Source organism: Chiloscyllium punctatum, chromosome 37, assembly GCF_047496795.1.
Source record: "Chiloscyllium punctatum isolate Juve2018m chromosome 37, sChiPun1.3, whole genome shotgun sequence".
In the NCBI taxonomy this organism is placed as follows: Eukaryota; Metazoa; Chordata; class Chondrichthyes; order Orectolobiformes; family Hemiscylliidae; genus Chiloscyllium; species Chiloscyllium punctatum.
The window spans coordinates 14,775,227-14,789,677 of record NC_092775.1 but is presented as its reverse complement, the minus strand read 5'-3'; the positions used below and the strand labels follow the sequence as shown (position 1 = coordinate 14,789,677).

At 43.8% G+C, this 14,451-nt stretch overlaps 1 protein-coding gene across 1 annotated transcript in view; it reads left to right on the top strand.

The window, feature by feature from the left end:
* Positions 1 to 214: 214 nt before the first annotated feature.
* LOC140462768 (Na(+)/dicarboxylate cotransporter 3-like) overlaps positions 215 to 14,451 on the top strand; it is a 60,202-nt gene continuing 45,965 nt past the window's right edge. The window contains exons 1-4 of the mRNA XM_072556039.1: positions 215 to 386; positions 2,800 to 2,915; positions 10,842 to 11,107; positions 14,166 to 14,320. Coding sequence (XP_072412140.1) covers positions 215 to 386; positions 2,800 to 2,915; positions 10,842 to 11,107; positions 14,166 to 14,320 — 709 coding nt within the window. The remainder of the gene's footprint in view (positions 387 to 2,799; positions 2,916 to 10,841; positions 11,108 to 14,165; positions 14,321 to 14,451) is intronic.

Sequence of the window (14,451 nt, the reverse complement as noted above, 5' to 3'; positions counted from 1 at the left end):
GGTATTGAAAGATCTGGTTAGTATACACAATTATTACACTCACAGGCACATAAGTGTCTGGGCCACTGTTAGGCTATTTGTCACAAGGAGCAGCACGCTTTCATCAGCTCATCCTGATTCAAGTGATCCCAGGGTAAGATGGAGTCTGAGAACATTATACCTTCAGATCCCATGCTACAATACAGTGAAGATATTATGAGCATGCTGTAGAGCCATGGAGGTCTACAGCTCAGAAAAAGACCCTTTGGCCAATCGCATGCACGCCAGTCAAAAGCAACCAGCTAACTATTCTAACCCCATTTTCCAGTGCATATCTCTTAGAAGCATACTGACCGCCAGACATACTATAATGGGCATGGTCATGTTGGGATTTGAAAACAAGCAAAGTAAGTTTTAAAAGATAGCAGTTGCTTCGCAGGAAGCCAGGACTTTAAATGAGCTCACACTTACACCTTGAAGTAAGATATATGTACATGTGCGTAGATGCATTTATCTATAAATACAACTCCATCTGACATTCTCAGTTCCAAGATCTCGGTACAAAGCTCTGTATTTCATACATTTCTCTTATTTACCTCTTGACTGCCCCTTTGAAGAGGATGGGCTTGTCATGGTGCCCTGCAATAGAGAGACTGAGAGAGTTTTTAAATTATAAGAAAATGGGAAAATAGCCAAGAGTGCTGTAGTCAAGTGCCAGCATCAAGTAAAATGAGGCAGGAGTTAGATGGAGGAAGAAATAGGTGACCTTACTATTGGTGCAGAAATGTGCAAGAAAATTGCCCATAGTGTCCAGGGATGTGCAGGCTAGGTGGATTATCCATGGGAAATACAGGGTTATAGGGATATGGCAGGGGCTGGATCTGGATATGATGCTCTTCAGCGGGTCAGTGTGGACTCAATGGGCTGATTGGCCTGTTTGGACACTGTGGGAATTCTATAATTTGATGATATATTAGCCTTTGTACCAAGCATGGAACTGTGAAACATTTGCATTCCTGACCAAGAATACCCAGGGAGTGGTCACCAGGTGGAATTTATTGTCATGTGGAGATTTTGAGATGAATAGCGTTGATGTAGTTCAGGAAAATCTAGATAAGTTAATAAAGGACAAGGGAGTAACAAGAGATTTGGTGGCCAAGTGGTATTCTGAATGGGCTTGTACTAGAAAGGCTGAGTCTAATGTTCTAGTGATATGGGTTCAACTCCTGCCAAAGCAGATGATAAAGCTTTAGTTCCATAATGGCGACCATGTAACCACTGTTGATTGTTGTAGAAGCCTATCTGGGATGCTAATGTCCTTTAGAGAAGGAAATCTGCCATCCTTACCTGGTCTGGCCTACACGTGGATCCAGACCCACAGCAATGTGCTTGACTCTGTGCAATTAGGGATGGGCAATAAATGTTGGCCCAATCACTGGTGGCACATCCTGTGAGTGAATAAAAATAGGGGGACAGGGATAAATAATATGTAGTTGGAAGAGATTTGTGTGGAATATAAACACCAGCACAGACCATCTTGCTCAATGGCCTGTTCAATTTCTGTAATTTCTGTGTAATTCAGTGAAACTTATCTCTGCTCAGGCACGGTTGTAAGAGCTACGTTTTAGATACTATACCATATTCTGTGGGTTTAATAAATGATGAATTCAGGACACACACAGAGTGCCAGCACCTTAGTCATTTGAGAAGTTTGGACATTTAACTATAAGTTAACAATATCCTTGAACGGAGGATTGCCCAAGCAGAGTGTGATTGTCAGTGGCGGACATGAAAAAAATACAGGCAGCTAATACCACCAAGACTGGCTGTCCTGAATGAGCCCTTCATTCTCTGAAAGCAAACGTTAGAAGGTGTAAACAGAAAACCCATCAATGGTACTCCTAACCCACCACCCCCTCCCTTGTCAGCATTTCTGAAGGGACCATTCTCTTCATGAAACCCTAGCTCACTTCTCAGCAATCCCCATCCTACCACCTTCTACAGCATCTCACTCTGCAACCCCTGACTTTTTACCTACTCCCTTTTCACTGACCGAAGTTCCAAACCCTTCTTCCAAATGAAACAGCAATTTATTTAGGTGCACTTTTTCACTTTGGCTTATTGTACTCGTTGCTTGTAAATATTGTCTCTCCTTTCCGCGTGGCGAGACCAACATTGTTTTATGGAGCACCTCCTTACTGTCCCCAAACCTTTCCAACTGGCTCTCGTGCTATTTCAACATTGAGTTCAACAATTTCTGATCATCGTCTCTGCCTGATTTTGCTTCCTTTGCATGCTTTGAATTTTTATCTGTTTTTTTTTGTAATCTTGCTTGCAGTTTGTGGTGCACCTGCTGTAAGGTACATCTTTTGTTTCTTTGTTTCTTTCCATTCTCCATCACCATAACCCTCTGACCCTGGAGGACTAATCCTCTGTCATTCAATCTCTCCTGCCTTCCAACCAATCACGGACACTCCTATTGACCTTGTCCCACCCACCTCTTGTTCAAATTCAAAATCATTTCTGATTCTTCACAATTCTGAAGGAAGGTTTCAGCCCTGAAACTTTAACAATGTTTGTCTCTCACACACTGTCTCCTGACACTGCCATAACCTGTTAAGTTGAGCATTTCCAGCATTTTCTGTGGGGTTTTTTTTTCATCTTTGCAATCAACCAAACTGTTTGCACTGCACCAGCTAAGTAGAAGTTATAACCTGAAGGATCAAGAGCAACTCATCTCCCGTTATCAATAAAAGGGAGCCTTGGTCACTCATTGAGCCAATTGTCTTGTTAATTTTTGACTGGATCTCCCATCACTTGTAACCAAGAAAGCTATGAAGGACGTCTTGCGGTTGATATGGAGCTATCGGCAACAACTCGTCTTAATCTTGGCACCGCTTGTGTTTTTACCAGTTGTATTTGTAATGCCTCCTCAGGTAGGTTCAGGTGTCATAGCTTCAGGAATGTTTGCTAGTCTGTAATAAGTGTGTACGCATCCTGCATCCCGAGGATTACAGTGGTTCGTAGAAACATAGCAGATAGGAGCAGGAAGAGGCCATTCGGCCCTTCGAGCCTGTTCCACTATTCATCATTATCATGGCTGATTGTCCAACTCAATAGCCTCATCCTGATTTCTTCCCATAACCTTTAGTCCCATTTGCCCCAAATGCTATGTCTAGCCACCTCTTGAATACGTTCAATATTTTGGTATCAACTACTCCCTGTGGGAATGAATTCCATGGGCTTGCCACTCTTTGGGCGAAGAAATGTTTCCTCATCTCCGTCCTAAATGGTCTGTCCTGAATCCTCCAACTGTGATCCCTGGTTCTCTGGACACACCCACCATCGGGAATATCCTTCCTGCATCTACCCTGTCTAGTCCTGTTAGTCTTTTATAAGTGTCTATGAAATCGTCCCCCACCCTCGACCCCACACAATCCCAATCCGGTCAATCTCTCCTCATACGTCAGTCCCGTCATCCCCAGAATCAGTCTGGTAAACCTTCAGTGCACTCCCTCAAGAGCAGGAGCATCCTTCCTCAGAAAAGAAGACCAAACCTGCACACAATATTCTAGGTGTGGCCTCACTAAGGCTCTGTATAACTGCAACAACACATTCCTGCTCCTGTACACGAAACCTCTTGCGATGAAGGCCAACTTACCACTTACCATCTTTACCGCCTGTTGCACCTGCATGCCTACCTTCAGCGATTGGCCCATAAGGACACCCAGGTCCCACTACACGCTCCCTTCTCCCAATTTACAACCAGTTAAGTTGTAATCTGCCTTCTTCGTTGGGTTTCCTCTGGGTGCTCCAGTTTCCTCCCACAGTCCAAAAGGTGTGCGAGTCAGGTGAATTGGCCGTGCTAAAATGCCCATAGTGTTAGGTGCATTAATCAGAGGGAAATGGGTCTGGGTCAGTTACTCTTCACAAGGTCGGTGTGGGCTTGTTGGGCCAAATGGCCAGTTTCTACACTGTAGGGAATCTAATTCTTGTTTTTGCTTCCAAAGTGAATAACCTCACATTAATCCAAATTATACTGCAGCTGCCATTGATTTGCCCACTCGTCCAACTCATCCAGATCATGCTGAAGGATCCCTGCAACCTCGTCACAGTTCACTCTCCCACCCAACTTGGCATCATCTGCCAACTTTGAGATTTTACATTTTGTTCCCTCATCCAAATCACTATTGTATATTGTGAATAGCTAAGGTCCCAGCACCAATCCCTTTGGCACCCCGCCAGTTACTGCCTGCCAACTTGAAAAGCACCCATCAATTCCTACTTGTTGTTTTCTCTCTGAAAACCAGTTTTCCATCCATCACGATGCACTTCCCCCAATTCCATGTGCTTTAATCATGCGCAATAAACTCTTATGCAGAACTTTGCCAAAAGAATGTAAGGTCCAAATATACTACATCGACTAGCTCCCCTTTGTCAACTCTACTAGTTACGTCTTCATAGAATTCCAACAGGTTTGTCAAGCATGATTTCCCCATCATAAATCCATTACTCAAGGAGATTGCTCACCACCACCATCTCAAAGGCAATTAGGAACAGGCGGTAAACATTGTCCCAGCCAGCATTGCCCACACTCATGGAACAAATGTGGACAAAGTGAGATTAATGTGAGGGGTAGGGAAGTAAAATAAAACAAGTTCATAGTCATAGAGTTGTACAGCATGGAAACAGACCCTTGCGTCTAACTCGTCCATGCCAACCAGGTATCCTAAATTAATCTAGTCCCATTTACCAGCATTTGACCCATATCTCTCTAAACCCTTTCTATTCACATACCCATCCAGATGCCTTTTAAATGTTGTAATTGTACCAACCTCCACTACTTCCTCTGGTAGCTCGTTCCTTACACACCACTCTCTGTGTGAAACAGTTGCCCATTAGGTGCCTTTTAAATCTTTCCCCTCTCACCTTAAACCTATGCCCTCTAATTTTGGATTCTCCACCCCAGGGAACAGGCCTATCTATTTCCCCTATCTATGCCCCTCATGATTTTCTAAACCTCTATCAGGTCACCCCTCAGCCTCTGACGCTCCAGGGAAAACGCTCAGTCTTTCCAGCCTCTGCCTACAGCTCATTGAGCAAAAATAAGAACAAAGAACAAAGAAAATTCACAGCTCAGGAACAGGCCCTTCGGCCCTCCAAGCCTGAGCTGATCCAAATCTACTGTCTAAACCTGTCGCTCAATTCCTAAGCATTTGTATCCCTCTGCTCCCCATCCAATCATGCATCTGTCCAGACGCATCTTAAATGAATCTACTGTGCCTGCCTCTACCACCTCTGCTGGTAATACGTTCCAGCCATCCACCATTCTGTGTAAATACGATACTTTTTTACAATACTAAGTCCAAATTTTAGTCATAGAAATCAGAATGAGAAAAGGCTTCAGGTAACATGAACAATCATTCTTTGTCTACAGTGACTATAAGGAGTTTAGAACATAGCATCTTATTACTTTTAACTCTTGAGATGAGAGAGACTGATAAATTGCACCATCTGTCCAAATTGTCCTGGTGATCTTCTGCCTACTTTGCCCCAACATTAACCCAAACTACAAAAAAGCAAACGTGGCAAAGCTTCCTGGCCTGACCTGGATATTCCTCTTTGTGCACATGCACAGAAAGGTGGCATTCCCCTTAGATCCTCTCGAGTTGGACATCTTTGCTTGAGGTTTCAGGTTCTGACAAGTCAGCCATGTGCGGGGAGAGAAGGGAAACTGAGAAGCAAGGAAATGGGAAAACCAAAGGTGAGGGGAATGAGTTACAGGGAGTGACGGAGTGTGGTTAGGGAGACCAGAAGTAGGAAGAGTTTTGATTCTGCAAATAACTCACTGAAACAGCATAAACAACCTGAAGTAATATTGCAGACTCTCAGGTTCCCTCTGATTTATAGCAATACAAGGACCTTTATGTAGCTGGAAGCATTGGATGTGACCCTATTGAAGCATCCCATGGCCAGATAGCGTCTTTTCATATTGATGTTGCATACTCAAATAATGGTCACTGGGCCAGATTACCAGACAGGCAACTCAATCAGCAAACCATGCCACAGTATTAAGATCAACCCCTTCCAAAGATGACAGCAGAGTTAAAATGGGAGAGAAGCTGAGCAAAGCTTTGATTTTGGGAGTAGGAGGTTGTAAACACTTCCTAAATGACCTGATTAGGAATGCTATGTGAACCCATATTGCCTGATCCAGAGGTAGATCCAGAGGTAAGAACCCTAAGCCAGCATTTTATAACCAGAACAATGAGGCACTAATTCACATTCACAAATTGCTCGTGCCAGTTTCCTCAGTACAGGAAGAAAGTGATTGGGACCTTGGGTCAAAGAGAGAGGTAGAGATCATAGCATCGCTGTTTAAATAGTGTCTCAGATTTTCTGTGCTTCAAAGGAAGTTAAAGAGTGAGATTCACCAGTTTGGACTCCTGGCTATAACTAGCATGTAAACTGCAGGACTTTGGAAAGAAGGAAAGGGTTCTTAAACTCTGTCATGAAATCAGGATCAATGTCAACTGGATGGTAGGTACAGTTCAAAGGCTGCATAAACAAGTAAATGTCAAGGTCACTGAATGTACAGTCAGAAATGGTGGAATTTATTGACGCATGGTCGTTATTCTTACATTTGAGAGATTGGGCAATTCAGAGCTTTTAGAATTTGGATTGGTGCTAAACCCAACTGTGTTCCTATATTGCTTGCACTAGCAATGATAAGGTAGATTTCCTGAGTCCTCACGAGAGTTGGATATCTGTCTTACAAATACTGTCATTCAGAAATCCATGTGTTGCTCACTGCAGTGTTTATCAGTCCCCTGTACTCAGTCCAAATCTTTTTTTTTCTATGGGATGTGGGCTTCGCTAGCTAGGGCAGCATTTATTGCTCATCCCTAATTGCCCTTGGGAAGGTAGCAGTGGAGGTAAAGAAAAGCTGGAAAGTGAATCCAATGGTCTTTGCTTCCCAATTCCAATGTTGATATGGTCCTACATTGGCTATCCAGGCCCTTGCAGTTTAATTGTCTTCTTCTAGAAACTTCCACTGGTTTGTAAGAAGTACAGAGCAACTAATTCATTTGGAAATGTCACAGCTCACAGCATCTGCTGCAGGAGAGATAACTGGTTTTCTGCAAGCTTAAACTGTATTTTCTTTCTCTGCACAGAACAGGCAGCTTCTCCTGGGGAGAACAAATTGCACCACTTCCATGTCTTTCTCTCTCTGTAACTTGTTTCCAGTTCCAAACTTCTCAAGTTAGCTGAGAACTAATATGTTTTAGTTGAAAACAACTTCATGCCTCCTGGTTGTCTGCACATTCCAAGAATTCACAGCCACAAAAAAAAACAAATTTTCATAATCAGGACTCCCTGACATTTTCTTTTCTGCTTCATGAACATTCAAGGTCGATGTGTGGCACTGACTTCTTGAACTGAAGTTCATGTTGTGATATGTATCAGCTTGCTGATCACAGTGTGCACAATGGCGGGGGAACTGCGAGAATGTGCAGTTCAGAGGGAACATTGTTTACACGAGGGGTTGTATTTCATGTGAACCGATGCAGCCATTCTGGTATACACCACCCCTGTTTTTAAGCTACAGTTCTTTCGCCTTGCAACCTACCATTCATACACAGATGAAAATTAAAAGGCACAGTTCTTGAATGCACCACACCTTCAATTTATGACAGGGGATTTTTGTTCTCTCCAACAGCTTGCAAATCTATGCTGATTAGATGGAATTCTTTCATTCTGAGTCATAGAGATGTACAGACCCTTCGGTCCAACTTGTCCATGCCGACCAGATATCCCAACTGAAATCTAGTCCCACCTGCCAACACCCAGCCCATATCCCTCCAAACCCTTCCTATTCAGATGTCTTTTAAAATGCTGTAATTGTACCAGCCTCCACCACTTCCTCTGGCAGCTCATGCCATACACGTACCACTCTCTGTGTGAAAAGGTTGCCCCTTAGGTCTCTTTTACATCTTTCCCCCTCTCACCCTAAACCTATACCCTCTATACCGTGGGCAGCATGGTAGCAGTGGGCGGCATGGTGGCACAGTGGTTAGCACTGCTGCCTCACAACGCCGGAGACCCGGGTTCAATTCCCACCTCAGGCGACTGACTGTGTGGAGTTTGCACGTTCTCCCCGTGTCTGCGTGGGTTTCCTCCGGGTGCTCTGGTTTCCTCCCACAGTCCAAAGTTGTACAGGTCAGATGAATTGGCCATGCTAAATTGCCTGTATGTTAGGTAAGGGGTAATATATAGGGGTATGGGTGGGTTGTGGGTCGGTGTGGACTTGTTGGGCCAAAGGGCCTGTTTCCACACTGTAATGTAATGTAATCTAATTTAGTTCTGGACTCCCCCGCCCCAGGTAAAAGACTTTGTCTATTTATCCTATCCATACCCCTCATGATTTTCTAAACCTCTATCAGGTCACCCTTCAGCCTCCAATGCTCTAGGGAAAACAGCCCCAGTCTATTCAACCTCTCCCTATAGCTCCAATCCTCCAACCCTGGCAACATTCTTGTAAAGATTTTCTTAACCCTTTCAAGTTTCACAACATCTTTCCGATAGGAAGGAGATCAGAATTGCATGCAATATTCCAAAAGTGGCCTAACCAATGTCCTGTACAGCCGCAACATGACCTCCCAACTCCTGTACTCAATACTCTGACCAATAAAGGAAAGCATACCAAACGCCTTCTTCACTATCTTATCTGCCTGCAACTCCACTTTCAAGGAGCTATGAACCTACAATCCAAGGTCTCTTTGTTCAGCAGCACTCCCTAGATTTGCTTTCCCAAAATGCAACACTTCGCATTTATCTGAATTAAACTCCATCTGCCACCTCTCAGCCCATTGGCCCATCTGGTCCAGATTCTGTTGTAATCTGAGGTATCCCTCTTCGGTGTCCACTACACCTCCAATTTAGGTGTCATCTGCAAACGTACTAACTATACCTCTTATGCTCACATCCAAATCATTTATATAACTAATGAAAAGTAGTGGACCCAGCACTGATCCTTGCGGCACTCCACTGGTCACAGGCCTCCAGTCTAACAAACAAACCTCCACCACCACCCTCTGTCTTCTACCTTTGAGCCAGTTCTGTATCCAACACCCTTAGTGATTGTAGTATTGGGAAAACCAACATGTCCACTTCCTCGACTCTTTTAGAATTGCTTTGTGCTTGACATGATCTCTACCACTGAGGATTCTTCCTGGGAGAATAAAGAAACTATTTAAAACATGTCTTCTGAATCATTTCAGCATCTGACTCTGAATTATGCCAGTTAAAAATAATCAATAAGCTCAAATGAGGTTTGCTGCTCGCTGGCTGCCTGGATGCTTGCATTTTGTCGTAAACATTGTTGACTCTTGCACTTTGAATTCTCTACAGTGTTGATTGCAAGGAAAAGTATTTCTGCTAATCCAGTATCATCCACAGTGTGAAAGAAATTTCTTGGGCAAACATAACTAATCCCAATGGATTCAATCTTCTGTTGCAGTTTTGCCATGAGTCTAGTGAGACCTGTGAAATCTTCTCCCTGCGTCCTTTTGCCATCTGCTCTACAATTGGCTGTTATTTAACCAACCATTCACCAACCTTGTTCCATTACTGGGCGTCCCTGGATCAGTTGTTCCTTAGCGTCATAGTGTCATACAGCCTTGACTTGTAGGGTAGGGAGGTGAGTCTGGGTGGGATGCTCTTCAGAGAGTTGGTGTGGACCTGTTGGACCAAATGGCCTATTTTTACACTGTAAGGGGCTCTGATTCTAACCAGTTTGAATCCTGTTACCATTTAACTAGGTTGAGATTCAGACATGCATGCATATTCAAGAGTCAGAATGTTTGATTATGAAATGTGTTCTGTACAGGTTGATATTCTTTTTGTTGGATAGTTACATGTACCATATCTTTAATCTTCAGTGCTATACCTCCTTGTTCATGTGGTTGCATATTGTCAGTTGTAGATAGTATTTCTTCAACCATGATACATAAGCTGATAATACAGTAACACTTATTCCAGTAGCAAACTTAAAATGTTATATAAGGGTCCTTAAAAAGCATCTACCAAATCCACAACTACTGTTATCTAGAAGGACAAGGGCAGCAGATATATGGAAACACCATCACCTGTAAGTTCGCCTCCAAGTCATTCACCATGCTGACTTGGAAATATATCCCCATTCCTTTGTTTTGTTGGGCCAAAATTCTGACATTCCCTCCCTAACACTATTGTGGACCTGAGTGGTGCTGGAAAAGCACAGCAGGTCAGGCAGCATCCGAGGAGCAGGAAAATCGACGTTTCGGGCAAAAGCCCTTCATCAGGAATAGAGGCCTCTATCTAAACTCTGGTTTCCAGCATCTGCAGTCCGCACTTTTGCCTAGTATTGTAGACCTGCCTACTGCACATAGTCTGCAGCAGTTCATGAATATAGCTCAACACCATCTTCACAAGAGCAGCTAGGGATGGGTATTACTTGATGGCCCAGCCAACGGAGCCCACATCCCATGAGTGAATTTAAACAAACCCTTTGACTCTTTGTCAGTCAGCTATGTTTGCATAATAATATTCAATAATCCTGCCTCCACCACACTCTGGATAAGAGAATTTCTCTGAGAGTAAAAAAATGTCCTCATCACCATCTTAAATGGAAGATCCCTTATTTTTAAACTGTGTTCCCTTGTTCTAATGTTTTCAAAATTCCCTTAGCATCCAGCCTAACAATTCCCTTCAGGATCTTATTTATTTTAATAAAAGTAATACTGGAATTGATCTTTACAGTCGCTATAATTGACCTACTTTCTTATTGTGTGGTTTTAATTAGATTTTTTTTATTCCACCAGGAAGGGAAATGTCTCTATATAGTTCTGATTATGGCTATGTACTGGTGCATGGAAGTGTTGCCTCTAGCAGTAACCGCACTGCTCCCTCTCAGCCTCTTACCGCTGTTTGGAATCCTACCTTCATCAAAGACCTGCCCCTTGTACTTCCTTGACACGAATGTTCTCTTCTTTGGTGGCTTGGTCATGGCCGTGGCGATTGAAGACTGTAATCTGCACCGCAGAGTAGCACTCGTAATCCTCAGGTGTTTGGGGATTAACCCTTTAATGTAAGCACAGCAATGATGCAGCCAATTTGCAACTTCATTGGAAATCGGGGTGGGGCAGCAGGGTGGCTCAGTGGTTAGCACTGCTGCCTCAGAGCTTCAGGGACCTGGGTTCGATTCCAGCCTTAGGCGACTGTCTGTGTGTAGTTTGCACATTCTCCCTGTGTCTGCATGGGTTTCCTCTGGGTGTTCTGGTTTCCTCCCACAGACCAAAGATTTGCAGGTTAGGTGGATTGGCTGTGCTGAATTGCCTATAGTGTGTAGGCTAGGTGGGTTAACCATGGGAATGCAGAGTTACAAGGATATTGTAGGGGGTTGGGTCTGGATGGCATGCTCTTTGGAGGGATGGTGTGGATTCAATGGGCTGAATGACCTACTTTCACATTGTAAGGATTCTAGTTCATAAGAAGCAACTTTCATTCAGCACTTGAAATAGGCCCTTGTTGTTCTGCAAGGGGTGATTGTTTATGAGTATTATTAGTCATTCAATCAAATTTATGAATGTCTTGGCATCCAATGTATCTTGAGGCAAAGCAGACTGAGAGTTGGATATTGAGCAGATTAGGGAGTACAGTGATGCTCAGTGAAATATTTGAGGAAGGTTTCGTTCATGTTTTCGATCAGAAAGGCAGATGGGTTCTATAGCAAGAACTGATAGCACAGAACTTTGCAGCATGGACCGAAATGGTAAGAGTGAAATCTAGTTCATTCTGAAACATGCTCTGTGGTCATTGGAACACTCAGGGCTTCATAGTCTTTGCTGCCTGTAGAACTGTCACAAAATTCAATTCAGAAATCTAAGGGAGAGAACAGAGTAATCAGAGATTTGAACAACACAACTATGGAGATTCATTGACCTGAATTTTAACAAGATACATGGCTAATTCCACCTCCATCCCCACAGCCCCCCGCCTCATGAGAACAATTGATTACTTTTGTTCAAAAAGCCTGTGCAGCAGTGATATTATGATAGGAGTGACACCTTAAGTGATCGGCTGCTCTTCCAGTCCCAGCAGGAACAGAATTAGAGGAGCAGGCTCGATGAGCAGAATGGCTCACTTCTGCTCCTTTCTTATGAGTATATTCAAGGCTGAGACAGACAGAGTTTTAATCATTAAGAAAATCAAGGCTTACTGGGGGAAGAAAGGGAGGAAAGTGAAATTGAAGGTTATCAGGATTCTAGTTCAACAGACTCAGTGCCCTCAATGAACTCATTCTGTTCCTGTGGTCTTAATTCTATAGTGGGGGCCAGGAATCCTGTGCTTACTGGGCAAACAGTGATCAGACACCTGAGGGCAATGAGGTGGGGGAGGGGAAGAGGTTTGGGGGAACAAGTTTTGGAGACTCGGCTGGAAGGCAGAAGGTGAGGCATCATCTTTCCTGTGTGCAGACGGTACCCATGTAAAAGATATAACCCCACCCGGCCTTCCTTTATCCCGCACTTTCACCAACCGGGGGGAGAAACATCCGATACTCACACTGCCCCACCAATAGAAAATAAGAATGTGAGCAGGCTATTCAGCCCTTTGAGCCTGCTCCACCATTCGTGGCTGATGCTCCAGCTTAGTGTCCTGTTCCTGCTTTGTCCCTATTCCCTTTGATCCCCCTGGCCCTAAGAACTGCATCTAACTCCATCTTCAAAACATTCAATGTTTTGGCCTCAACTGCTTTCTGTGGCTTAAAATTCCAAGACTCACCGCTCTGGGTGAAGAAACGTTTCCTCATCTCAAATGGCATACCCCTGTGCTTAGATTGTTACCCCTCTGGTTCTGGACTCCTCAGTCATCGGGAGCATCTTTTCTGTGTTTATCCTGCCAGTCATGTTAGAATATCATAGGTTTCTATGAGGTCTCCTCTCATTCTGCTAAACTCCAGTGACTATAATCTTGACTAATCCAATCGGTCTTCATACGTCAGTCCTGCCATCCCAGGAACCAGTCTAGGAACCCTTTGCTGCATCCCACCCATAGCCAGAACATCCTTACTCAGATAAGGAGACTTAAACTGCACAGAGTACTCCAGATGTGGTCTCATAAAAGTCCTGTACTGTCCTGCAGCATGACATCCCTGGTCTGTACTCCAATCCACTCACTTTGACATTTACCTTCTTCACCACCAAGACAAGAATGCTCAGGATTTTTTATCAATCATTTATAAAACTTAATTTGTGGGGCTTGGGTGTCACTGCCTGGCCAACATTGATAGCCCATCCCTATTTGTCCTTGAGAAGGTGGTGGTGAATTGTCTTCTTGAATCGCTGCAGCCCACATGCTATGGGTTGACCCACAATGCTGGTAGGGAGGGAATTCCAGGATTTTGACCCAATGAACGAATGGCGGTATATTTCCATGTTGGGATGGTGAGTGGTTTAGTTTCATTTCCCCTTTTCCCAGTCTTGTCACCATTCAAATAATAATCTGCATTCCTGTTTTTGCGCTACCAAAGTGGATATCCTCACAGTTATCTCCATTTTACTTCATCTGCCATGCATTTGCCCACTCACTGATTTTGTATGTAGGTGGTGTTCGCATGCTTTAGCTGTCCTTGTCCTTCTAGATGGTAGAGCTCATAGATTTGGACAGTACTGTCTAAGGACCCTTAATGAGTTTCTTTAAAAATGTACTTAAGGGATTCCTGGAGAGACCAGAGAAGTGAACTTGTTTTCCTTATATCAGAGAAAGAAGTGGAGGGGGCATGGTTTGGCGGTGAGCTGGGCAGACGGTGAGAAGCTATGAAATATTTAGTGACAGTAAATAAGAAGAAAGTGTTTCAAAAAGAGCTGGTAAGCACAGATTCAAGGGAATGGTCAAACCAGCAGGAGGCAAAATGAGGGAATTGTACAGTGAGTAAGGATGACTTGGGTGGCATGGCACAAAAGGAGGAGAAAGCAATTCAATGGTTACTTTCAAAAGGCAATTGGATTAATACTTGAAGGGGAAAATGTTTGCAAATATGTGGGTGACGCTGGATAGAAATTGTCAGCACACAAAGACAGACAAATAGCTATCTCTTGTGCCATATCATACTGGAATTGTAACCCTGTATTGGCTGTGTTCTTTAGGCTCACACTGGGAATGATGCTGACCACTGCCCTTCTGTCCATGTGGCTGAGTAACACAGCCACCACAGCCATGATGATGCCGATAGCCACTGCTATCCTTAACAGGCTGTATGGAGAATTGGAGGCTGTGCCACAGAGCAAGACCAGCGACACAGGTAGCCTTAAGTAAAATCTGATCTTAAACCGAAATGTTAATTCCTGTTCTTTATGCTAAGAAGACAAAAAGGGCTGCAATACTCAATAATAGAAAGTCTGCACACAATATTTGACCAACCAGGCTGACTCC